This window comes from Mus caroli, chromosome 6 (assembly GCF_900094665.2).
Source record: "Mus caroli chromosome 6, CAROLI_EIJ_v1.1, whole genome shotgun sequence".
Lineage (NCBI taxonomy): Eukaryota > Metazoa > Chordata > Mammalia > Rodentia > Muridae > Mus > Mus caroli.
Window position 1 is genome coordinate 17495790 of NC_034575.1, and position 27887 is coordinate 17523676.

The 27887-nt window shown below is 40.7% G+C and overlaps 1 protein-coding gene across 2 annotated transcripts in view; it reads left to right on the forward strand.

Moving 5' to 3' along the window:
* Window positions 1-27887, forward strand: part of Cped1 (cadherin like and PC-esterase domain containing 1) — a 256172-nt gene that overhangs the window by 209690 nt on the left and 18595 nt on the right. The window contains exons 16-21 of one of the 2 annotated variants that reach the window (XM_029478163.1): window positions 6331-6448; window positions 13266-13402; window positions 24365-24585; window positions 24828-24929; window positions 25555-25642; window positions 26624-26809. In XM_029478163.1, coding sequence (XP_029334023.1) covers window positions 6331-6448; window positions 13266-13402; window positions 24365-24585; window positions 24828-24929; window positions 25555-25642; window positions 26624-26794 — 837 coding nt within the window. In that variant the 3' untranslated portion in view covers window positions 26795-26809. Of the gene's footprint in view, window positions 1-6330; window positions 6449-13265; window positions 13403-24364; window positions 24586-24827; window positions 24930-25554; window positions 25643-26623; window positions 26810-27887 lie in introns of those variants that run through there. The other variant, XM_021164697.2, reaches the window with a different exon arrangement.

A 27887-nucleotide genomic window follows, 5' to 3' on the forward strand; every position in this document is an offset into this window, starting at 1 on the left:
AGTATTATGTCCAATTTTCTGAGGAACTTCCAGACTGACTTCCAGAGTGGTTGTACAAGCTTGCAATCCCAGCAGCAATGGAGGAGTGTTCCTCTTTCTCCACATCCTTGCCAGCATCTGATCTTAGCCATTCTGACTGGTGTGAGGTGGAATCTCAAGGTTTTTTTTAGTTGCCACAGTGGCCCACTGTTCACACTGTATATTCAGTGGCAGAATTTACAAAGACTCCTCATTTGAACATGGAGGGAGCTCTCTAGTCAGCTCGGCTCATGCTGATGTGTAGAGAAAGCACCTGTAATACTCTCCTTAATTATTATCCAGATGTAGAACATATTTGGCAATTATGGTCAGTTAGAGGACAGTACAACTTTTACTAGAGCAATACTGGAAGTCAGGTTTATTTTAGGGGTCAAACAAAGATTTATCAGCCAGGTTTGGGGTGACAAGGTAATGTACTTCCTAAAACATTTCATGGGCTTTTCTTCTTGTTGCTTTTGGTGGTTCCATGTAAATATGCTGATTTTCAGTATATTCAGTAGTACTGCCTCTGTCTAAGTCAACAGATATCTTTAAATGATGCTATTATTTTGCTTCCTGGTATCTTCTCTTAAAACTTCTTCAAGGTATTGGTTAGCTATGGAGCTGTACTAATAGTCAATGGATACTAACATATGCTTTTGTCCAATATGTACTTTGTTTTCATGCTTGCATCGTAAGCATCTCTAAGGACAGTGTGGAAGGATTGATTTTGCTCAGTCAGTGTGGTCTATGACAAACTCAATAGAACATAATGCCTGGCAACTGGATTGAGGCCCCCTCACTCTTTGGTAGGCATCCCAGCATCCCTCTGCTTCTGAAAGCAGGCATAGAAGAAATCAGCACTGCACTGGGACTTAAGGCAAATCTAATCTTGCTCATGGATGTTTAAAGTTTAAAGTCCTTCAAGTTAAAATCCTGTATGTCCAAGACCACTGGTTCTGTGCGTGTGTGTGTGTGTGTGTGTGTGTGTGTGTGTGTGAGCAGAGGTATGTTGATACATGTTCCCCTGATAAATACAGGTGAAATATATACAAATGGCCCAAATCTAATATAACTGCATGTTTTATTAGATAGTCAACTCTTTTGGTGCCACTCAAACAAAATGTGCCCTACTAAAGCCAAATCTTTAAAGACTACAATCTGGCCTGCCTGCTCACTGGACAATTTACTAGTGTAAAAGTCCAAGCTGACATACTTATAACAGCAAGTATTTTCAGTATGACTAATCAATGTCTTCTGTGCAGGACTGGTTATTATTTAATATATGGAAAACATCCGTTATGTTTATCCTCACATTGCTGGTAAGCACACATTCCCCCCCAGTTGTCTTTAGAAACATCTCCGTGGCCTACAGGCTATTTCCAGTCATTACTCTTTAAGCTTTAATCTACAAAGAACAGGTTTGCTCTTTGGAATGGGAAATAACCTTTCCTTGATGTTGTTGTGTTGTTGTTATTGTTTTGACTTTTTCCAAGCAGATCCAGACTCTTCAAAGTGCCAGAGAGTGCAAAGCAGCATGTGCCGTTCCAACTCTGCACTGCTCAAAGCAGCATGTGCCGTTCCAACTCTGCACTGCTCAAAGCAGCATGTGCCGTTCCAACTCTGCACTGCTTTGTTCTAGAGTCAAAAGGGGTTGAACACTTTCAGACATCCAAACATATAAATTCAGTTTTCCTTCTCATTCGCCTTTATATCTATCCTTCTGGATTCCAACTGAAACCCAAACCAAAAGTGCTAAGCGACCACAATAAAGGCTGCTTTCTTTGGGGTTTCTAGATCCCCGGAAGTGGTGATTATTAGTCATTCATAAACTCCGGATCCCCAGATTTTCCAGTCTAAATTCTCTAAAGCCCAGAGACGTGTGTATTTCTCAATCAAGGCTAGATGGTTTTTCAGAGTGGACTTCAGCATTCAGGACCACAGTGGCCCCATCTCAGCTGATTTGAGGTCTAAGTTGAAAATAGAATATCATATTAGCTTAGAGATGTGGAATGCATGAGAAATATGGAGAAGTATTCCAAATATTGATGTCAGATTAATATATTTAATGGAAAGTAATGAATTCATCTGCTTGCAATTTGTTTCAGTTTCCCCTCCTCCTGAGGTCTTTGCAGACTAACTTACAATATTTTCATAATACAATGTATGGCCACATTTTAATTAACACTTGCTTAGGGAAGAAACACAGTGGTCTCTCGTTCTGTGATGGCCCTTTACTGTGTGGGTTCAAATGTTCTACCAGAGGTACGGGTCTCATGGAGGGAGCCGTATCTACAATGAGTTCACAAATGTGATGTCAAGTCAACGTCAAAGTTCATAGCTCTCTTCCCTGTCTTCTGCCTCTTGCCTTCTTTCTGAATTCTGTTCTGTGAGTTTCCCTGAGTCTTAGGAGGTAATTTGACATAGATGTACCATTTAGAACATAGATGTACCATTTAGAGCTAACGCTATTCAACTGTCACTTATTGTCAGCCTTGGTTCTCAGCCTCTGGACCAGTTACCTGTTTCTGCAACTTGACAACATGTGGATTTAGCAAGAGAGCAGTAGTAGACCCTACTTTCAAGCCATGGGCTTTGGAATAAGATACTATTATTATGAATTTTACTCTCTGGAGCAGGCCTCACACACAAGCCCAAGGCAGTTGGTTACCCTTATAATCTTCATTCTGCTATGCACTATTGGGCACATTTTATCCGACAGCTTGGTATTGTAGCATGCTGGGTTCTCTGTAAGACATACTTATTTTTATTCCTCATTTGTCTTTGTTCTGGTGACCTATTAACTGGAATTGGATCCTGCCCTAAACTGAATCGCTCTCTTTTCATTGATTCAATACATTGACATTATTTTCAACTGGGACCCATGTTTAAAATGATTATCACATGCCCATGACCATGCTCAACAATCACAGTACTGTGACTCACATCATAGATTAATGTACATCAAACTCAGCCCATGTATAGCTGAATCTTGATCAACCAAATTCCAGGTGGGGCTGGGGCTGGGGCTGGGGCTGGGGCTGGGGCTGGGGCTGGGGCTGGGGCAAAGCAAAGCAAAGGGAAGCAAAGCAAAGCAAAGCAAAGCAAAGCAAAGCAAAGCAAAGCAAAGCAGCAAAAGTACTGGATTGTTCCCTGAAAGCCTCAACTCAGGTGACAGTAATAACGTCTTGCTCTATCTTAAGGGACTAAGGGACTAAGATATCAAGACTGGCAAGTGAGGTAGCTGAGTTTCAAAGTGAGGCAGACGTGAACTTGAATTCTACCTCACATAGGTAGACTGATCACAGTTATCATTATTGTGATCACTATGCTTCAGGTTTACACCAGAGAACATGAAATTTTGGTTGGGAATTTTTTTTTTTCATGAGGAAGGCATCTAGAACTCCAACTAGCAGCTGAATATTCATCCCAGTATTCATAGAACAGATAATCAATACATATTTGACTAAGTGTCATTTGTTAATATCTCCTCACATTTGTTAATATAGAACTTTTATAACAATAAAACCCCACAAATCCTAAATGCATACACAAATGGCCATATTCATTTGAGTATTACACCAAAGTCACACTTATTAATGGTGTAGGTTTTTTTTTTTTTTTTTTTTTTTTTGAGACAGGGTTTCTCTGTGTAGCCCTGGCTGTCCTGGAACTCACTCTGTATAGCAGGCTGGCTTTGAACTCAGAAATCTGCCTGCCTCTGCCTCCCAAGTGCTGGGATTAAAGGCGTGAGCCAACACGTCCGGTGTGTAGTTTTTCTTAATAAGCATCTTAAATTTGAATAACATTCAACTCAGGACATAGGAACCTATTTTTTCAATATGTGTTTAAGAAAACCATCTTCTTGACAAAAGAAAATAAAGGTTTCAAAATAAAAATTGTACATTGATTTCACAGACGACCCTAGCAAATCTCAAAACCTAAGTGTTTCGTTTTTGAAAGCACTCACTGTAGACTATCGTATCTTACAGGGCCATGAAAGCTCCTCAGAAGTTGATTATGCTGTATTCTTTCATAAAAAGTAAAAAATTATTTTGTTTATGTCAGCAGCTATCATCTTCCTAGTGATTCAAGCTATATTCACCAACAATAGTCTAAGTGTTTCATTTAGTACAATTTAACATTTGATGCATACTACAGTTTGGGGATCGTCTTTTAGGACCTGTCCTAAACAAAAGAAATACAAATCCTTAAGAAAAACTTCTTAGAAGACCCTAGGGTGAAATACCACCAGTTATAGGTTGTGTCTTTCCCCCTCACTACTGGAAGACAACGTTACTGTGGCTCTGAGCTCACAGGCACACACAGGCCTTCTGGGTCCCTCGTGGTGCATCTATGCCTTAACAGCATTCACTCGCACATCTGCAGTGTTCCCAACGATACGCAATAAAGTAGAAGCAATAAACAGAGAAGTCAAGCTTTCTGTCCTCAGAGGAAAAGACTGATAAAGAAAGCAACCATAGGACAATAAGAAAAGAGTAGGGCCACACACTCCTAACATTAGACTCTAAGAGCCAGCTCTCCAAAAGAGGCAGAGATGGAAGACAGGTGTGGGGTTTGAGTAGGAGTTAAACAAGCAATGGAGCAGACAGCTGTGTGTGAGAGGGCACAGAGAGAACAGAGAAAGATGCCCTGGACAAACCAGTCATCTGGGCCAAGCAGAGTACATGCAACGCAATCTAGAGAATGGATTTGAGCAGAAAAGGAACTAATTAGGATTTACATCTGGGAAAGATACTTAGCAACAATACAGGAAACGGATGCATGAGCCAGCAAAAGGTCTGGCAAGAGAGATCCATGAAGAGGTCAAAGCAATTTCTATGGAAAATGAATATACTGCCCAGGACCACATGGAGTCAAGAGAGAAAAGAATGACATCAGAGGGACACAGCATGAGCAAAGGTATGAGGATTCCTTGGATGTTAGGGAAAATGAAGAGAGACTGATAACAGCTCTGACCGAGGACCTGGAACTCGTGTGAGCTCCTGGGGAGCCGAGAGGATACAAGACAGATTAGAAGTTGGAAACTTGTAAGGTTAAATGTGGCTGTTTTGTGTAGAACACCAACCTGACTAATAAGAACTTAAGCGAGTGCTCTTACACATCAAAGCAGCCAGCAGCAGAGGCTGCAGATCAAGGAAGTCTGAACTTTATCATCAGAGGGAAAGCTCTGGACTTTCCGTCACATCACATAACAGTTGTTCCAGCTACCACAAGCCTCTCCTGAAAGCCAGGAAGCCAAAAAAGACAGAGCAAAGACCAAACCCTGGGAGCCACTGAGATGACTCGATGGGTAAGGCACTTGCTCTCAGGACTGGGGACCTGAGTTCAATCCTGGGTACACACATGTTTGAAGGGAAAAGCCAATTCCCTCGAGTTGTCACCCCACCTCCCTCCCCACCAAGCTGTCCTCTGGCCTCCACACATGCCCTATGGCATGCACGTCCATATGCAGCCCCAAATAAATAGATTCACACTTAAAATCATTAGAAACTTTTTTACGAGGAAGAAGTTTTACACCACAAAGCACAGATGTCGCAGTAATTCAGCTCACAAGAAAGGTCACTCCTTTTTGTAAGATAGACATGTAGACACGGTGGTATTAACTTTCTCCTCCAGAGAGTAAAGTGAGAAAAGGTGAAATTTAAATACCTTTTAACCCAACCGAGGTATCTGCCAGTTATATTTGTTCTATAATTTTTCTTTTGTTGTGAAATCGGCAGCCAAGCACCCGCAGTGTCTTCTACAACTTTCTTGCTCCAAGATGCCTCAGGATCACAAGAAGGCTGCACACTCTTTAGTCTCATATTTGCATATCAAGTGGAAGGTGATACAGAGAGACAAGGGAACACTTTCACTGGAACATAAATCTTTTCCAAACTTCACACCTGAGATTAATGTACAGTTCTTGGACAAGAGCTACCCTGAGAGCGCCTTTATCTGTAAGAAATGCTTGGAAATAGATTTGTTTTAAACCTGGTGCACATAGCTACCTAAAACCACAAAACAAGGTGCGAGTGTGTGTGTGTGTGTGTGTGTGTGTGTGTGTGTGTGTGTGCAGATGTGCGTCTATGAGATGCCAACCTCAGAACATAGAACAACCTTGTTGAACAACCTCAGGAGCCAACCATGTTTTTGAGGCAAGGTTTCTTACTATTCAGAACTCATCAAGTCGGCTAGGCTGGCTGGCCAGTGAACCCCAGGCCTCTGCTTTGCAAGCTACTTTTTAGCTTTCTTATCATGTGATCCACTCTTGATAATGATAGCTATTTTCTTTTCATTTTCATACAGGATTGTGACTTACTGATTCACCCAGAAGAAACCTGTGGGTTGCAGCCTATTTCTGCAGAATACATTGAAGCCATTTCACAGCCTGAAATAGAGAGTTGTCCATCTGGGGACACTAAAGGTGAATACATGGGTATCCTTTCTCTAAAATAAATTCCTTGGTCTATAGGCACATGTTTAATTGGCCCCTGTTTTAAACAAGGACCTTCCTTTTTCACTCGAGTAAACATCAAGACATACTGCAAGTGTAGATGCATTGTTTTCATTTGTGAAACATTTGATTAATTAAGCAAGCAAACTCTTTGCTTCATTGCTAACCCATTGCCATCTAGAAATGGCAGACCAGAGGTCACTTCAGCCAGGAGCCTTCCTTTATCCTCTAACTCATTTCCTAACTCTGTACTTTTCTTATATCACAATCTCCACAATCCATTTAGTACCTAATTCATTGTTTAGTGCCATTCTTCCCACGATGTTGGTTTCATGAGGACAGAAAGTTGGCCTTTTTCACTTTAGTTTTTATTACATTTTTATTTGTGTGTGTGGGGGGATACCCATGCACACGCATGTGTGTGCCAGGAAGAGCACAGGAAGGTCAGATGACAGCCTGCACGAGTCAGTTCTATCTTTCCATCATGTGGGTCTCTGGGAGCAAGTTCAGGTTGTCAGGCCCAGAAACAAGCACCCTCACCCAGTTCCCTTTTTCAACTCACTACATCCATATAAACATACATACATACATACATACATACATACATACATACATAATCCACACATGGTGGATAGAAAATAAATACCCAGTTTTAAATCATTTATTTTCATTGTAGGGAAAGTATTGGAAATAACCACAAGTACCCCTCATATTTTGATCATTCCTACAAATAGGGACATGAGGATTTCAGATTGTGGCCTTAAATCTCACATGAGTCACGGACAGACCCACAGTGAGTCACCACTCTCTTTTTGTTTCATCCTCTCAGGCTTCCTGAAGCAGGCAGAGTGCAGTCAAGCAAAGCTGATGCTGAGAATGTATTTTTAAAAAATTAAAAAATTAAACTAATTAAGGCTCAGAGCATGTATTCTTCGGTGGTCCTGGTTACTGCTCCATCCTGACCCCCATGGCTCCCGTCCTCAGAAAGGCCCGCGAAGGCGCACACAGCTGCACTAGCCTCACCGTGAACTTCACACGGCTGCTGCAGCGGGAAATGTGTTTCCCAAATGGGCAGGGCAAATTGCAATTTGGCACGCAGCTAGCAAATGTGGGCATGTCCCAGTCTTGAACATATGTTCTAAATAATAAACTCCAGTCAGGGAGGGACTCGCCTGTTATGGAGGGTCAGGTGCCGTGATCTGTGTCTCCCTGCCGAAGGAGACACAGACTCAGCCTTCAAAGGGGATACCTGTGTCCAGTCCAGTATTGTTTTAATCAGATGACAATTTATGACAATCGTAAAACAACTTAATTCTATTCTTTGTACCGCAACCAAGGCAAAGCTCTTCTACTCTTCAGTTCACGACACCGTTTCTGCTCAGGAGTCAGCAGTTTGTTCTAGCCTGTGAAATTCACCATTATTACATCAGCCAAGCCCTGGATCATCTCTGTCCGTTCCGTGGACTTGGTCTGGTGCATCAGTAGACCCCTTTAGAGAAGGCTCCACACTGACTGCCATGCTTTATATCCTGGCACTTCAAGACTTCCCCCTCCCATCTCTTCCCTACCTCTCAACCTCCTTGCCTCTCTCTGTGTGCTGATAACCCTGCTTTGGGATGTGCAGCTCTGCTTCTCCAATCTGTTCCACTGCCTCCACGGGTCCATCCTGTCCTTTCCTTCTGTCTGATGCCATACTCTTTTTCTCTAGCCAGCCTCATTCCACCACGCTCTCTGGGTTCCCAGAGCAATCCAGGCACAGAATCTTCATAGTGCTACTTCCTTCTCTTTCAAGTGTATACTGACTTAGATCTGTCTGAAACCCATTGGTGTTCCCCCTGAACACCGTGATAAACACCAGGAAAAGAACAGAACAGGGCAGCCCTGGGGATGAAGCCAATAATAAAGATGAAAATATATGTGCAACCGCCTTGTATCTAATCATTTTTATTTCCATGTTTTATGATGGACACAATATATAAACATAGGCATATCTGCCTATCGTATACTGTGCATGTACTAAGACGTCAAGGGTGCATGGGCTGTATGTTTTTACTGATGGCTTCCCTTGATTAGATTTCTCGAGAACATAAATTGTTTATATTAATCTTCCAGTGCCTAATAGACAAATTAAAAAAAAAAAAGGTTTACCAAACTAAACAGAGATTTTAAACCTTTCCCTTTCCACAGGAATCTATGACACAATCAGGAGGCTACACACACATACATGCAGATGAACGCACACACGCACGCACGCAGAGAGCACCAAAAGCCCACAGACTCAAAGATGTTGAAAAAGTTCAGAAAGTGCTGTTCTAGAATGTATGGGGTGTTCCCAGAGACGACCCAATCCTTCATAACAGGACTTTCTACATCTTAAGGGAGAACCCATCCTGGTGGATGATGCTGGAGGGAAATCTTCTGAGAAGTTGTGCTTATTCAAACATCTTCTGGACCGAAAAGCTATTTTAATAGTGTGCTACAATTTGACAGCACTGGGTCCATTCTTTTTACCTGCAATATACTAATGCCATACTGTCTTTTTTAAAAGTTAAACTAGCTTAGATCGTTTGGAATCAATCACTGTATTTCTTTTCTCCTCCTCAGTTGCTGAATAAAGTAAAAGTAATTCTTCTAATTTGGAGAAAGGAGCCATACATGCAGTTATAATTAAATAAGAACTTCTAAAAACCCTCCTCAAATCATAATATATAAAAAATGAAAATATTTCTCCATAACTTACTTTTAGTGAGAAAATGTAGAAAAAACCATCGTACTTCTAATATTTATTATATGTTTTATTTACTAAAATTAAACCTTGAGGTTATATACAGTAATTAGCATTAGTATGTATATGAGTTTATTTCCACCATGGTCCTAGATGGCTGAACATTTTTTTCTCCATGATACCAGCCACTATGATCCACTCAAGTGCCATTTACCATAAAGCTCAAACCATAAAGAAAATTCCTTTTTCTAAAGGACAGTTGTGCTCCTCCAAATGTCATTCCTTAAAACGCCTGTCATAGTTTATTTCAGAAGTTGCAGTTTTGATTCGCTCCATGTTTAAATATATAATTCAGAGCTTGTGGTTAGTGCCCCTCCCTTTTTTTGACAATTTTAATTAAGAGCTGGTATCACTTAAAATGTCAAGATCCCCAGTCGTACAGATGTTATACAGATGACTACCTAAACTCACAGTAAATAAAAGGCATTGCTAACGGATTCAAAAACAGAGAAAGTCATGACTGCATAAATATATAGTAGTGTGTGACATAGGGGCCAACTTTGCAGATACCAAATCAAGCTTTCCTTTTATGTATGTAAAACTTAATGCCCCAAAACTAATTATAACCATATTTGCGTGTTTCTTAGAGCTGACCACTTTTTCTTCATAATGGAAGTAGCCACAGAGGGTCTCGACCCTTCTGGAAGGTTAGGGAAAAAGAATGTTCTGGATTCATGATGCAATTAGATATACAAAGATCAGATTAAGAGAGAGAGAGATAGAGACAGAAAGAGACAGAGAGACAGAGAGAGACAGAGACGAGAGACAGAGAGAGAGAAAAGAGAGAGGCAGAGAGAAATGAAATAAGATAAAGTGAGATAAGATACTTACCCAGAATGCCATCATCTGATCAGAGAAAAATATCAACCACAGTCTTTACCAACACATATACCCATCAAGTAAATTTAATGTGAAAAAAGTTTTTAATTATTTTATTTTGTGTATATGATTGTTTTGCCTACATCTAGGCATACCATGTACAGACCTGCTGTCTGCAGAGACCAGGAACTGGAGTTACAGGTGGTTGTAAGCCACCATGTGGGTGCTGGGAACTCAAGCCAGGTTCTCTTTGGGAACATCCAATGCTCTTCAGCCATCTCTCCAGCTCCTAAAGTCAACTTCTTAAAAATAAAGAAATAAATCATTAGGGCAATCAGACAATGTGGCTCTCTCAAGAGACCCAAGAGACATATTGGGTCATATATTATTTTCAACTGAGGGTTTTCTACTAATCTGGCATAATGCAATATCAGAATCAACCAAATGGATTGTGGTCCAGCTCTGATATAACACTCACTTCACTTCTACTTATTTCTTGATGCCTCTGTTTACTTCATCTGTGAAACAAGAGTGCAGTGAGGACCAGCTCCAAATTCCCTTCCAACTCCATCCCAGGCAAATGTGCACACACTCTGGAGGCAAACTCTTTCCTTTGCCATTTAAAAACTTTTTTGTCCCCTTCATCCTCTGTCTTTGAGCAATTACATATCTATCTATCTATCTATCTATCTATCTATCTATCTATTATCTATCTGCACACTGTACACTGCACCCTGAAGGAAACACCTTCTCATGGCAGACCCTGAACTTTCCCAGTGTGTGCACTCTATGTGGAGGCCAATCAGAAGTCTTACTCCTACCAAGCTCATCCCTGCAGTATTCGCAGACTATCATACTTTCAATGCATACTTTCAGACTCTCATCTCGCAAGAAAGTCCTATTTACATCTAGTGAAATTTCCAGAATTTTTCTGTTTTCACTTTATTATGAACCACCATGGCATACTTGTGGTCAGGACACAGGACTAAAATCTATTTATGGGCAGCTCGGTGCCAGATACCATGGCAGGTGCTATGCATACTTTCCTTATAAAGTAGTAAATTTAATCATGAAAATATTAAGTCATTTGTCCAATTGAAACAGTGAGCTGCAACCTTGGCTTCACTGTGGAACCATCTGAAAGAATTTTTCAAAAATATAGATGGATAAGTCTCATACTTAATGTTGCACTAGGGTACACCCTAGGCACAAAAATTTTAAAAAGCTTTCTGGGTGAGACTTGCAATCAACACTGAGTTCACAAGCTTGCTGAAGGGGCAGAACCTGGGGGGTGAGAGGGTGTCTCGATAATCTGAGTTACTTTCCCATCACAGATATTTCTACTCAATTTTGTATCAGCTCCCAAGATTCTGTTGTGATCTCTAATGTGGAAATGGTCAGTCTCAAATTTGAATATCGCTGCTTTTTCTCATAGATTTATCATTATAGTTAAAAGTGTGGGCCCCAAATTGCTCAGCTCAAATCCTCTTTCCACTGCCTTTTCGGTGGAAGTCAACATAGCACCCACCTCCCTGAATCCTGCTGAGGAGATGGCAAGGTAGTTCTGAGGCTTAAACAAGTTACTATGTTAAACCTCTTAAGTGTGACTGGCATGTATAAGTACTAACTATTTTTGTATTCTTGTGACATTTTAATGTCATAGTGCCTAGCACTAACACTTCACCATGACAGATCCTTGATACACTTAAAGTGTGGTCTGCACAAGGTGGAATGTAGTGATTTTGACTATCCCTGAAACACAAAGTGCTCCTGGGTAGACATAGGATAAGGCCATTTTCTGATATTCCCCCTGCATTTAAAAACCAGGGAAAAGAAAGGGGTTATGACAAGGAGACATATGTGCCAGCGTTCTTTGAAATTTTAGTGCTTTGTTCCTGCTTGGTTTTAACACTCTAACCTGTTTATGTTACTCCGATGTCCCTCTCTTTTCTTACAATTCATAATTTCCTCGTATCCTTTTTTTCCCCCTGCCAGCTACTTTCTCTTAATCTGCTGACACCTTTTCCCTTTCAGTGGCAGATCCATAGAGGCCACCACAACAATGTCAACATACACCAACACTCGAATACACACTTCTGACACCACACCCCTGAGGCTGTGAATGGAGTAGGTAGTCTGTTCATGTTCAGAAGGTTGACCATCTTCCCACTGCGTTGCATACACACTAAGGACTTTGCCGACAGCACCACGAAGCAGACTGAGACTCAGAAACAGTAGAGAGTTTTATTTTAAAATGTTCCTTGAGGCTAGAGAGATAGATGGCTCACGGGGTACAAGCCTAAAAGGGGGAGTTCAATTCCTGGAATCCATGAGAAGGCTTGACCTGGTGCTACAGGGCTGTCAGTCTGGATCTCCTTTAGAAAGAAGAGAGGTAGAAAGAGGAGACTGTCTCAGAAGCTTCCAAGCCAGAGAACCCGGAATATGCAATGCAGCAGAAGAAATAGCAAATCAGAACCTGCTGCCTCATTGCGGTGTGAGAGGAGAATCGCCTCCCAAAAGTTATTAGCAAGCTCCACCTACACTGTATCCCCCACAAATGAATAAATAGGTTTTTTTTCCTTTACTAATCCAAAATCAGAAAAACAAAACATATGACAACACTACTCACTTCAACCACGCTATGAGGAAACCAAGGGAACACAGCTAGATAAAAAATGAAGATAGCCACACCCAAAGTGCCATCAATCAGAAGAAGGACTAATAGCCTGTCTTGAAAACTATAAATTATCAAAATACTCTTGTATCTCTCTTGTATGTGTTTAAATTTCTTGAGCACAGTGAAGACGTCTGTCATCATACTGGTAACCTAGTCATGGGTTAGGATGATAAATGGTGAAGGCCCACTTACAACCTGAGAACTCCCACTCAATGTTAGTCCTATTGAAGTTCAAAAGTAAGTTAATGGTTGAGTAGCAGGCAGTCACCTGTTTCCTTGTGAGGTCTCATAGGACTCGCCCCTGACTCCAGCATGAACAGTGTTATTTCACAACAGGACATCATGTTTCTTCTCTGCTTGGCTGGCAGGAGGCCCTGCCTTTTCCCACTGTATATACTAGATAAGAATGGTCTTCTCACTTCCGTTTCTGTAGCTGGGTGACATTGACTTCTATACTTGCAACGTGTAGTTTCAGAAGCGAAACGAAGTCTTGCTATGTATTCTAGGCCAGTGGATTGTGCCCTGCCTTACTTGTTCAGACAACAGGACCTGTGACTGGAGAGAAATAACCTGGCAACCACACAACTGCCAACACGACATTCTAACCAAGCCAGACCTTCAGCAGTGCCTGCAAGGAAGGAAGGTAGGTTCTGCACTCAGTCAGGGAAGCCTGGACTTCTTGATGTCTGCAGCACTGGGGCCAGACCATTGCATGTGCTAAACCAGCTTCTGCCCTCTTGCAGTGAGGAAAACTAACTCAATGTCACTTGGCTTTTTGGATCACCTGTAGACATGATCACAGATGATCATTAATAATCCATGCTCACGACGGTCACGTTTCTCTAAATCAGTCTATATGGTAGATGGAGGATATTAAAGCCATGTGCTGTGGTGACCCAATTCCAGGCTGGTTTTGAAGCACAAGTTGTTAGGAGCTTGTCATGTTAACTGACTTTGGGCAACTCAGAGCAGCCAGCCTCATGGCTGATAGCTCTAGCATACACCACTACTAAAACAGAAATCTGTAGCTCTGTGCAAGAAGCCAAATGCCCCTGCATGCAAGACTCACTTTTAGAACTTACCAAGTGCACAGTGTTGAGTTTTCACTCTAACCTTGCTGACCATCTTTTGAATTCTGGGCAGGTCATATGTGAACCTCAGCAGGCTGCCTTTCCCTCTCTTGGGGCTCCTAAGCTGATGTCTGGGCCATACAGTTTCTTCTTGCTAGGTATGCTCTGACTAGGTAGAGCCCAGGAGAACCTTGAGACACGTGAAACGGGCACATAGGCTGAGATGCTTGGCTGACATCAAGTGAGTAATCATAACCAGATTTTCGAAGCACTTCTCATCAGATGGACTTCTCCTTGCGCTCCATGTGTAAGCGCTCACATATGGGCAGGCCCATTTCAAAAGCTGATTTTAAAAACAGCATAGTATGGAATGCATGCCAAATTTTCTGTTAGTAATTAGTTTAAGAAGAATGCGAATGGGGACGGGTTAGGGCACGAAGATAAATGTGCTCATCATTTCAACAGAAGTAGAGTAACGCTCAAGGCTGAGAACATGACCAATAATTAAGATACAGTATTAGTTAATTTGTAAAAAGGGAGAGCAAGAAAACACTGATGTAGAAGCTTATTGTCAGCAATATGAACCAAGCTGTTTTTCTGTGTAAGGAACAGTTATACTGACTCTCACATCTTAAAACCCACTAGGCTCTAAACTACATTAGGGTAAGGGGTGTGTTTGATTCATTACAATAGCCTAATTGATGTATACGGTTTGTGATGCATAGTAATTATTTCATGAATATTAGTAGAGATGGGGTTTTAGCTCAGTGGTAAAGTATGAACTTAAAATATGCAAAGACTCTGGTTTTAATCCCCTGCATAATCAATTAATTGATTAATTGTAGTGGGTTGGCTTGAGAGAATCCCAAGTAGAACCAAGTGATGCTATGTGACCTTGCCCCCAAGTTATTTCTGATTGATAAACGGAGCTGTTGACAGCTAATAGTTAGGTAGAAGAGACATAGGTGGAGTTTAGGATTTCTAGGCTGGAGGTCAGCAGAAAATGATCAGAGGGAGAAAAGAAGTGAATGGAGGAGAAGCCACCATGGGTTAGGTGGGTCATGAAAACATAGCCCTGAAGGCTGGCCAATTGGAGTTAAGAGAAGCCCAGATGAAACACAGTAATAACTCAGGGTTGTTGCTAGGAAAGTAGATTCTAATAGCATAGAGGGTAGATATCTGTCCAGCTCTTATGGTGCTTAAGTCTTATTGTAAATAATAAAAGTTGTATGTCTTTTAACTGAATAATCAAGGAGGGGTAGAAACCCCAGATTGGATTTAAAATTTTCTACAACAATCAATCAATATTTGTTGAATAATTGAATAAATGAAATTTTTAATTACTCTTAATCAAAATTTTATGAGGTAAATATTATGTGTGTTGTCTACTTAGAAAAATTATATGCTCCAGGAGATGGAGTTCACTGGTAAAATTTGTGCGCTGCTGTGACTGCACCAGCTTTGGGCCATGCATCGACATATGTTAAAATTGAATCGGTATAGTGGTGACAGTCACCCTTGTGACACCAGCCAGATAGCTCTCTACCCAAAATTCCATTCTAACCTCAGAATCCAGAGTACTGGGCACAATACCAAGAAGATGCCTCATTCTATTGACCTGAAAAGCAGTTGATGCAAATTTATCACTAAATTATGTGACTTTGTTTCTCAGGCTCCTTTCTCCACCTATAAAATGATAAGTAAACATGCTCTAATCCTCCACAGTGGATGGATCTCCTCTTTAGAAAGCTAAAGATGCTATAGTCTGATACCATAGACTGGGTAGCTCAAACAGACAAATTTCTGGGCTGGGGAGTCTGAGATCATTTCCATTTTCTGATGGATGCGGTCTTGTATCCACAGATGAGAGAAAAGGTGTGGAAGTCACATCCTCTTTTCATTCAGAGAACACCATCACAGGGACTCTACCATCTAGTCTAAACTTGTCACCTCCCTAGGGTTCCATCTGCTATGACCACAATGGCTTTTACGATGTTGATACATGAATTCTTGCTAGTCACAGTCTGTAACATTGTCTCAACTGGCTACAAAGCTGGTTATTTAGCAACTCTACAAGGCATGGTTAAAAGGTGACATTTTCTTTTGTGTTATTGAGAAATGTATGTTATTATAAAACCAGAAAACCAAAGGTTATATGCAGGTGACTTGAGCAGGCTCGAGGGCTGGCAGAAGAGCAGTGAGGACTTATCATCGTGGGCCTCTTAGTCTCAGGGCAGGGTGACCAGAACACTCAGCTCCCACTTGCTCTCACATGGGCAGACTCTTGTGCATTCACCAGAATGCTCACTTCATTTGTACATAACAGTTGTACACATTAGGTAAGCATTCTCCATTTTGAGCAGAGAAGTGACATCACTAAAATCAGAAAAGTCACCCCATACTGTAACAGCAGGACATCAGAGGTCACCTGATAGTGGTCTGGGGACTGTAACAGAAGGACATGACTCAGGAAGTCAGAGGCTGTTCAATGAAATTCCAATGCTGAGAGGCAATGCAAGCATAGATTATATATCAAATACTCCCATCAGTATAAAAATGGATATAGACATACAAACCTACTTATATACATGGAAAAAGTCTAGGCGGACCAAACAGATAAGAGTGAAGATGTAATAAGGTAAAGACACCAGAGGAAGACATGGGACATCAGCCTCTGGCCTCTATACACACACACACACACACACACACATACACATACACATACACACACACACACACACACACACACACACACACACACACACATACATACACATACACAAAACGCAATCCACATTTATACTACATACAAACAAAACAGGAAAAAAAGTAGTATATGTTTTATTTTTTAAAAACACATGTAACACTGACTTTTTACCTCTCTAACATGTTGAACAGTCAAGAAGACTTTAGCAATGCTAAATATGACATTAACAAAGCTGCTCAGAGACTTACTTCACATATGGTAAGGCCAGCAAGACATGAGGTAGGAAGATCCTCAGACTGGCAGTCAGGAAACCGGAGCTATGCCCTGACTGCACCTAAGCACTTGTCATCGAGTTTGTCTGTTATTTCTGCTCCCTGTCTGTGAACCCCTGCACTGCCTGTCATGCCTGAGGTGCTACTACTGCAGGGCAGAGCCCTACAGACCATTTCCCAAGTTCTGACTGTGTGACGTCACATTTCTCATGCCTCCATCTCATGTTTGTTGAGCTAAGACTCTGTTGCAGCAGAGTACATGATCCCTCGAGGTGCTGGATTTCAAGTGTAAACACTAAGAAGAGAAGTGTTCAATGTGTGATAATCGCATAGGCAGAGAGAAACCCAGAGGCAGGCACCAGATAGACGCAGTCTGGGACTGTCTGACAAACATAAAGTAGGCAGGCAGCTAGAGAGAAAAGTGTTTGTAATTAACAGCTGTATAGCTGTCAGGTTAGTTTGAAATAGCTCAACTGAGATAGAACAATATTTAGGTATAGTCTTTTTTCTCAAGAGCATCTACTATGAGCATCCTATCATTCAAACCAGGAGGTCTCTTGCTTCCCTCCTGCTGAGAGAAGGGATGCAAGCGGCAAAAGCAGACAAAGGGGCAGGACTGTGTAAAGGACAGACAAGGTGGGCTTTAGGTCTCCTGCTCACATGCAGCTCAGTTCCCTACAGTGTGGATTACATGGAAGAGAGACCATAGCAAAGCTTGCCCCCTTTTTTCTAGCCTTACCAACCTGAAGACTGATAATCCATATGAAAACCTCAATTTTAACTATTGCCTTGAAGGAGGTTGAACATACTGTATTACAAGAAAAGCAGGCTCCTGAGTCCTAACTCTGTCTAGCAAGCTTCAGCTTTGGGGACATGTTATGTTGAGTTTCCTTTATCCAAAGAATCAGATATAATAGCAACAGGATTTGAAGAGGCTACTGAGAAAAATCGGATAGCAGACCCTCAAGAAAGGGTCTGCTTCCTTTAGATTCTCCAAGCCGCTTTGTTAAATCCCTTTCTGCTATTCTGGTTTCTCTACTGTTTACACCACGGGTGACTCCCAATACTGGATCTGGAAATGCAGGCCCACCTGGCAGGAACGGAACAGACACCACCCAGTTAAGATTTGAAAAGCAGCTCAAGTTTCCAGAAAACCCTGACCAAGAGGCTCACTTGATGGCAAGTGAACAGAGCTGAACTTCCCATACCTCAGGCATTTTCTTTCGTTTCAGCAATGCTAAGTTGGACATCTCAGTGGGAAAGCAACAAGCCTTCGAGCAGCTGAGAAATTTGTTTCTGAGACAAACTTGTGTGTATAGGGGTGGGGTTGGTTGAATAAATGTGGGACTCCTATTAAACTTAACTCTAATTTTACCCAAGTGCTTATTTCATGTCTGTTTATGTATGTATTTGCTTTTGTGATATATAGTAATAGCTATATATGTTGGATCAAAGTAAAATCAATTGAAGAACTAGGGTGTTAATCATAACTGTATTTCTACAAATTAATTCTCGTCTCTCAACAAACGCTAAGTGGAACTTTGGTAAGCATGGGTCCGCAGGACTCTGTGCTCACCATGTGGAGTAGTCTAGAAGTATGACAGATTTATAGCTGAAAAAAATCAAATTAATTAAACAGCTTAGCTTTGTTTGTCAACTGAAAACAGCTCAGAGCTCAAAACAGTAAGAAAATGTCTCAAAGACGAGTCCAATTAAGGGAGGTAAATAGATGTCACTGCTGGGTAGGAATATTGGTGGCTTCCCTCCTTTAGAACAATACAACACAACTCTTTGTCCAATACCATATAGTCTACAAATAGTCAAGTGGAATTAAATGTACTAAGCAGGTTGCATTTTTATATTTAATAATATGTACAATATTTAAAGAGAATACTTAAACATGAGTGGTAAACAGAAACAGATGATTAAATTTTTCAGAAGGCCTTTAGTTAGCTGTCCCTCCTCATACTCCCTCTTTACCCCGCCTTTCCATTCCTCTCTCATTCAATCCTCCTACTCGAGTTTCTCCTTTATCTCTACAGCATTTTATTGAATTTCCCATCCTTGGAGGATTCCCTCTTCCTCCTCACCGATCCCTTTCTAGCTACCTATCCTCTGTGGTTATATGGATCCATTTCACTTTTCTAAACATGTGAGTAATGTTCCATTCAGTAAGTGTACCACATTTTCATTATCCATTTGTTAGTTGGTGGAGGTCTAGAATGTTTCCATTTTCTAGCTACCATAAGCAGAATGGCAATGAACACGAATGAGCAAATATCCCAGCAGTACCAGGCCACTGGTGCGTTCTTCGGGTTCTTTGGTTATGCCCAGGGAGGTACAGCATGATCTTGCAGTAGATTAATCTTCAGATTTTTGAGGAACTTTCACACTGATTTCCTCAGTACCTGTTTGATACTTCAGTTAGCTTTCTGGCCAGCAAAGCATGTGTTCCCCTAGCCCTGTGTCCCCACAAGCATATGATGTTATTTGTTTTACTTATCCTTGGAGTAAGATGAAATCTCAAAATGTTTTTAATTTGCATTTCCCTAGTGGGTAAGAATGTTGACTTTTCAAAGTGTTTCTCAGACATTTGTGTTTCAACTTGTAAAAATTGTTTTGTTTTTTTCTATATACCAATTTTAACTGGGTTATTTGTTTTCTAGCTGTTTGATTTGTTATGGTGGTAATTATTCTTCTTCTCCTTCTCCTCTTTCTTCTCCTCCTCCTCCTCCCCCTCTTCCTTCTCTTCCTCCTCCTCTTCTTCCTCCTCTTCTTCTTCTTCCTCCTTCTCTTTCTTCTATGTTCTAAATAATAACACTTTATCAGATGTACCACTGGTAAAGATTTTTTTCCATTGTGTAGGCGTTCTCTTTGCTCAAATGGTGATGTCCTTTGATGTACAGAAGGTTTTTTGGGGGGGTGGTTTTTATTTTTGTTTTAGCATGATGATTTTTTTTTGTTTACTCATGAATTAATTAATTCTCATGAATTAATTGTCCTTAATGCTGAAACTATCAGTGGCGTGTCCTGTATCAATTCAAATCTAGTCCCTCCTTTTTCTTCTACTAGGTTCAGGGTATCTGGTCTTATATTTAAATCACTGATCCATTTGGAGTTGAATTTTGTGCAGGGTGATATATATGGATCTATTTTCATTCCTCTATAGGCATCCATCCAGTTTGACCAGCACCATTCATTAAACATGCTAATCTTTCTCCAATGTGGGGTTTTTTTTCTTCTTTTTCAAAATTCAGGTGTCTCTAGGTGTATAGAATTATGACTGGGTCTTTAATTCTATTTCATCAATTAACATGTAAATTTTTAAGCAGTGTTTTCAAGTTACATAGGATCTTGGATATTAAGACATCTAAATTTTTGGAGTTTGGCTGACTTATAATATGTCTTTAGTAGCACATGAATTCCATAAAGATTACACAATTCATTGTCTCTTGTCAGTCTCAATAATTGGGGTGGACAAGAAGGGATGAATGTTTCTTTTCATCATCTCCAGTTAAGAGTGACTTACGCATGATGCCCTCCTTCCGCAAGAGACCAGCCAAGATGACAGTAGAGACAAATCATTTTGCCCAAAGTAGAGGAATAAATCTGCCATTGCACAGCTGTTTGTTTGTTTTTTTTTTCCTTGCCTAGTTTTTTGTGATGGAGAACAGGTTGCTGAAAATTTCATCTTAAAGTTTATTTCTACCCCAAATAGCAACTTTGGCTGTTGTGTGAAAGCCAATATAATTAAAGTACATACTTGGAAAACATTCATTATAACTATATCAAAATTTACAGAGAAGCATTTTGTAGGGCTAGATTTACATTATGATTTAAACACTACTAGCCATCTCACCCATCTCAGCTGTGTATCCCAGTTGAGCCGCCCCTTGTCTCATTGACAGGTAGGCATTTACCTCCTGACAACCTTGCTTCTCAACCTTGAGGCTCCTAAGAATCACAGTGGGTCCAGGTAAACAAAACAACCATTTTAACCTATCTAGTTGACCAGTTTGGGCATACTTTTGTGCCAATCAGAAATGCTAAAGTCACTGTAGAGTTATATAGTAGAAAAATGGGTCTGGAAAGATGGCTCAGCAGTTAAGAACTCCAGTGGCTGCTCTTCTAGAGGACCTGGGTTCAGTTCCCAGCACCTATAAGGTAGCTCACAACTGTCTGTATTTCCATTTCTGGAGAATCTGTTGCCCTCCCATAGACATACATGCAGGCAAAACACCAACACACATAAATTAAAAACAAATCATTTAAAAAAATGTAAAGAGTCTAACAAGAGAATAAAGACCAAAAAAGTCTACTTTCCTGGCACTTAGCAATGCATGAAGTGGTTTGTTTCCCAGATCCCCATAGGTCATGGTTTCTTAAATTTTCTTTAATTTGAGGTTAGGTGTTAGTTATTTTAGCATTTTATTACCAAAGTTGATTATTGTTATAAATTGTTACTCTTTTCTCTTTGATTACCTATGCCAATCAATACCTTTGAACATCAGTGTAAGGCAATAGTTTTCATGGGGGACTATTTGTCAAATCAATAGGCAGATACAGATATTTGTTATAATAATATATCTTTTAAAATGAAATTTATCCTCCAAGAAAAGGAATAATACAAATTTCCTTTGTTGACTTAACAAAACTGAATTATCTAAAACACATAAAGATGAAATATGAATCACATGACTGAAAGGCCAACCTGTAATTCATAATATTGTTTAATTGTGCTCTGTGTACTGAATGAGTGGAAGGATTGAAGTTAGATGTATTTCCTTACTAAGAACACCAATTTACCTCTGTCAAAGTTTTTTCATTGACAGAACGACCTTCACATCATGGCTGAATGTTTTAGTTAGGTTTTATTATTTCTAACCTTTCCTAAATGGAAAGATTTGGATAAAGTAGCCCTCCAGCTGATTCTTCCCTGGCCTGTGTCTTGACAACCATCTAGAGCCACCTACATTAAAGAGTACTGTGTAGCAGAACTGGTTTGCTAATCAGGGCGCATACAGTGTCTACCAATCTGCATGGAGTTCTTACTGGTTCCCAATCCACTATGGAGACTCCAGTGTCCCAGTGAGAGTACTCAGAGTAGGGGATCATGAATTAAAGGCCAGTCTTGGCTTCATAGAGACCCTATCTTAACAGAATAATAGCAAAAGGTTCTATCTCAATGATTCTTCACTTAGTATTCTGAATTGGATTGTATCATTGCCATCAAATTCATATGTTGAACTTCAAAGGCCTTCTAATAACCCAGAACGTTCTGAAAATCATATATAAGACCATTAGAGAGGCAAATAGAATAAAACAAGATACCAAACCCAGTATGGCCAGAGTCTACATAAGTGATTAGGACACAAATGTACAGAGGAAGACCACAGAAAGACAGCGGAGACCATCATCTACCAGCTGAAGGGTCCTCCAGAAGGAAATAATCCTGTCAGCCCTTGGATGCGTATTTCTAGCTACCAGAAATGTTGATGAAACATTTCTGTTGTTGAAGCTGAATTCTGTCTGTGGTAAAGAGCCCCAAGAAACTATACAGAAGGAAGCGAGTCATCCCTACTTCCTGAAGAAGTTTCCTGGTGGCTCAAAATCCTCTGAAAAGTAAGAAGTCTCCTGAACCTGGTGCCACAAACCTGCAATTCTAGCCCTTTGGTGAGACTTAGTAAATAGGTTCACAAACTCAAGGCATGCCTGAGCCTCACAGCAAGTTCAAGGCCAACCTGGGCAACTCAGACCCTGTCTCACAATGGAAAGTAAAGAAAGAACTAGTGACATAGTTCAGCGACTGAATGCTTACCTAGTAGGAATGAGGATCAGGGTCCAATGTCCACCACTAAAAATAAATCTCCTTATTGTAACCAAAAATCTAGACCATCAAAACAAATGCAAAGCCTAGCAAGAATCCATTTGATTTCTTTCACTATTTTATTGTGCTATAATATTATCACCCAATGAAATCTGACTGAGATTATTATTGAGGGGTCTGCTGTGTTCTTCTGTTTAGCAACCACTTTTATGACAATAGTATTGCATCTGGAGCCGCTTTCCAGGCTTCCATGGAAAATATAAGCCTTTGCAGGTTCTTAGTAAATCCACTGTGGGTGTGAATATGGGAACTGGTGGCAGTGTGTGTTGTCTCAAGTGTGACACAGGAAATATGTGCATCACTAAGAGACAAACAAAATCTCAAAGAGGAAAAATAAACAAACTGAAGAATGAGTTAAGTCTTATCCAAAAGCATTCAAAGGGAATTGTCTATGGGAAAAGTCATATTACATTCAAATTCACTAAGTACTTTTCTTGTGTATACATGGCATTGTGAGGGAAAGCAGACTTCAAAATTTACCTTTCAAATACTTGATAGGATACAGTGGAAAAGACACACGTGCAAGTAGCCATAACGTCATGTAGCCTTTGATAAAAATCTATAACGAAGCCAAAATTTAATGGACTTGCAGAACACAGAGTGAGTCACTCTAGCTGAAGCACTAGGGGAGACCTTTGTTAGGAGCACCATTTACGTTGGTTCTGATGCTTGACAGGTGGGATTGTCCAGGGAGGAACTCCTGAGGCAGATGGATTAGCACAAGGGAAAAACAGATGTTGTCGAATACAAATCATGTTCCCTGAGAAAGCCTAAGTCTGCCCCACTAATATGAGGAGATGCAACAAGAAGGTGGGCCACTGACCTGCACTTGAAGTCACAGAGCCAGGGTTTGAGTCTTGTGTTCACTATATATGAGATTTATGGCCCCAGTCTTCCCGAGTCTCAAATTTCCCATCTGTGGCAATCTCCACAGAACAGAGACTATTAAGCAATAAACTCTCAGTCACTGTTAGCTGAATTCAAAGCGTTCAGAATTGACTCTGTAGGCAATGGTGATCGAATACTATTTTGAATGTGCAAATGAGAGAATGCTAAATGAATTGGAGTGAAAAAAGAGAGTGATATGTTTACGACAATACAGCTTTGAGGTCGGATGAGCCTGAGGCTGGGCTGTTCTGGCAGTATGACAGACATCACTGAAAAACAAATGACACTAGGACCTGCAAAAGAGGTGGGAAACAGTGCTTGAAAAGACCCCAGCCCTGTGTAACTTTCTGTCTGTTTTTAAGTAATGGCATGCTTTCTATAGAGCTACTTCAGTGAGTTCTGAGTTTGCACATCTACAAAATATAGATTGAAAATCCTAAGTACCCCGAGAGTTCTGCAATATAACATGCATCTTTATATCAATAAATCTTGTTACCCAATTAGAAGAATATAAAGTGATGGCTATTAAGGGAGATAGAAAAATTAGAAATAACATGAAAGGAAAGTTTCACACATTAATTAGTTGATCAGGAGATAACATTACTAAAAACACAGAAGAAATAAATTAAAGGTTTGGGGGATGTTATGATGTAAGAGATTAAGGATGTTGCTATTAAAGGCTATGCTTCAATTAGATGTGTAATTATGTGAGCATTTAATAAAATATTTTTATTATGTATCATGTAAACACCTGATGACAACAGGTATGTTTTCGTTACAGATTCTTTTCATAGGAGATTCCACCAACAGAGGGATGATGTATTATCTAATTGAGAGACTGAATGAAACGCTTCAGGAGTGGCAGAAACTGCATGGCACTAAACTCTACCCCAGTGTCAATGGTGGGAAGACTCCGATCAGTTACTCCTACTATCCTCAGTTCTGGATAAGCCCTCCATTGAGACCAGCATTTGAGAAAGCACTTGAACATCTCTTGCAAAGGTACAATGGAACTACTGTGAATGGCAAAATGCCACCATTGTGCGGTCATAATTGCACACGGTGTATCGAATGTGCTGAAAGGCTTAGATACCCACTAATGTGGCCGAAAACGAACTGCAAATGACAAGGAAGTCTTGTGATCAGGAAGCCAGACATGGTTCACTGAAATGTGAGGCAATCCAGTTAAAATGTTTACCATCTGTTCTAAAGCAACATGTGTTGTTTTTCTTTCTGGATTTCAGATCACAGCCCCTGGAGAATACTGACCAGACGGTATTGGTTGTTGGTGGTGTCCAGTGGCTTAATTCCAATCACCTGCAAATTATTCACAAGGTTTTAAAGAGGTAACTTGCTGCAGCCACTGTCATTGATCAATGCCTTCATCTTTTCTTTGAAAGGACCATTCCAGGGCTTATTAAAGGGGCAGGTTTAGGATTTAAAATTAAAATTTTAAAGGCAAATTTTACACTTTGAGATGTTTTTATATCCAATCAGGGATATTGAGCATTCTAATTTAAACTTTCTTCAAAATCAAAATATATTTTCGAGTCAGGTGTGGTAGCACATACCTGTAATTCAAACATTTGTGAGGTTAACATAAGAAGATAGAGAGTTCAAATCGGACAGGGACTACCGAGAAAGAGCTTGACTCAGAACAAACATACATGTATATTGAAAGTTTTCAAAACCTTCTCTAAAACATCCCCATTGCTATATAAGGGATTCTTTGGATGAGACACAGTAATTGATATATTTAAGACAGATTGTTATCATTATTAAGTAATATCCACTGGCACACAAAATTCTGTCTACAGAAAATTATACTATATGACAATAAAATAGGAGTTTAGTCCTGTATACAGATGACCACATTCTAAAAGAATTCTGTTATATATGCTGATGTCATTAACAAGCAGGTAGAAATGCATCAGATGTTTGTGACTTTAAAATTCTGATCATTTTATACAGGGAAAATTTGCTGAATATTCTAGTGATCATCAAAACATTGGGGATTGGATTTCACCTGCCGGTGGATGGGGTGCACTTCCTAACCCAGGTAAGTCCACTTCCTCTTAGGCTACATGAATTTAGGATCCCTGATAGCAAAGGACCCAACAGGCATTCTACAATTTCCATCAGCCTTCATGAAAATAAAACCCAATATGATTCCAAATACATCCTAACAGTTCCTGCAGACCAGAAGACTGTAGCCCATAAGTGTGCTATAAATAATGTGCTGCGTTCAAGGGAGAAAACAAAAACAAAAACAAAAACCTCAAGCTGTGCTATAAAGCCCTGAATGCATAGATGAAAAGCTTTAGAGGTTATATTAAGAGACTTTCCCTTTTTCAGATTCATGCTGAAACCACAAATGAAATTGTCAATATCAGTGAGTGTCTTGGGGAACAGTATATTAAATGTGTGTGTGTGTGTGTGTGTGTGTGTGTGAGAGAGAGAGAGAGAGAGAGAGAGAGAGAGAGATCATTGTTTTTCCCTCAGTTGGCTATCCATAAATGAAAGGCATTAGGTGCCTCTAGCCAGTTCCCAAACATAGTCAATTTGTCTCAGCACTAAGTAGAAAAATTAGCACATATCTTTAGGTCAGAGAAGCAGCTGTTCTTACTCAAACACAGAGACCAGCCCGAGAGTATACGCAAGCGCAGTCATGGTTCAAGAGCACACTGTTCGTTTAAGATGTAAGCAGGCTAAGATTGCTTTCTGTGTCTGTGTTCTGCCCATCTAGCTTTATCAAGAACAAACCATGGGATCCTCCTCTTTTTCCTCTAAACTTTGCTTTCTTGAATGCCAGACAGCCTATATTACAGGAGAACTGTAGTCAACGTTAACACTGCAAATCCAGCATAGTGAGGACATCTTGGGTTTGGGTAACTTAAAGGAAGTTGAGACATTAACTTCTAGGCAATAGAAAGATTTAGGGCAACTGCAGATCAAGAGAGGGGACTTGGATAGTTTTCTGCTGTAATTTAGGAATTGGAGTCCTTTTAGGGTTACTTAAAGGCTGCAATTCTTCCCACAGACTCAAATAACTCAAATAACATCGCATACTTCCAGACATTCCTGTTATTGCAACTGTTCCTTAGAGCCGCTAGTACTTGTGTCCTTCATTTACATTCAGAGTGTTAGCTCCCATCCATTCATCGCAGCAGGTATGTCTTCTGCAATTGCTCTATTGTGGACCCTGTGTTAAAATCCTACCTGCCCTCCCCACCCCACCCCAGAGCTCATCAGTCTTTACAAACAGTGAAGGCAAAAGGTGGGAAGAAGACAGGTAGAAAACAGAAAGGAGCAAGGTACCATGGCCAGTGATTCTGCACACCATCCTGAACTCTAGCGTATTCTCTCAGAGCTGTTCAAGATGGGCCTCTGGCTTCCTTTTGCAGACTCATTCCCAGCAGAGCGTAGGCATGCATGCACAGGAGAAGAGGGTTGTACACACGCAGGAAGCATGCCATGCTCTCAAGAGACTCCCAGTTGCTTATATCAATGCTTTGTCCTCCTGGATCATCTTCTCACCCACCTCCTCACCTGGGTAACTTCCAAACACCTGTCAAGTGTAGTGACTGTAGTGTCACTTCCTCTGGGGCCAACTCTTTATGAGGTTTCTCTATTCACTGACATTATCTTAAAGAAAACACTCTTCTTTGAGTGCGAGATTAAATTAAGCACGCGGAGACCGGCAGAGACAGGAGGAAAACATACCAGGTTGCTGCATCCCTCTTCTTTTATCTTGCTGTTGTTTGCCTTTTCTAATGGGGAAAAACAAAAAATCAAGCACTTCTATTACCTTTCCGAGATGGGAAAGGAGATGGTGATTCCTTCCCTGTGTTAGTTGGGGGGATTAATGGAGTAAGAGGATTGCTGGAGAAATGCATAGAAAGGATAAAAGGAAGTTCCGAGGCGCAGACAGGAAGCATTTGCACTGCTCTCCGAAGAAGAATTTCATTCACTTTCCACCGTGTAGCCACTGAATGGCCAATGCGTTAAAGACAGAGTTCAACATTGTCTGATATGAAAGGAGGCACAAGTAGGCTGAACTGGGGAGGGACAGTCTCAGATCAAAGGCAGGGTTTGTGAGACTGGCCAGGTCATGGGAAGGTCTTGGAGTTAGAGTAATTGGTGATGGTGTCCCTCCAGGAGAAGATGGACTTGAACAAGAATCCCAGTCAGCCAGCAACACAGTAGGAAAGGAGGGAGGAATGTGATCCAGAGGGGCAACCGCTGGAACCCTCCCTCAGTTCACTGCTTCCCCCAAACCACATTCCTCCATATCCAAGTAGCAA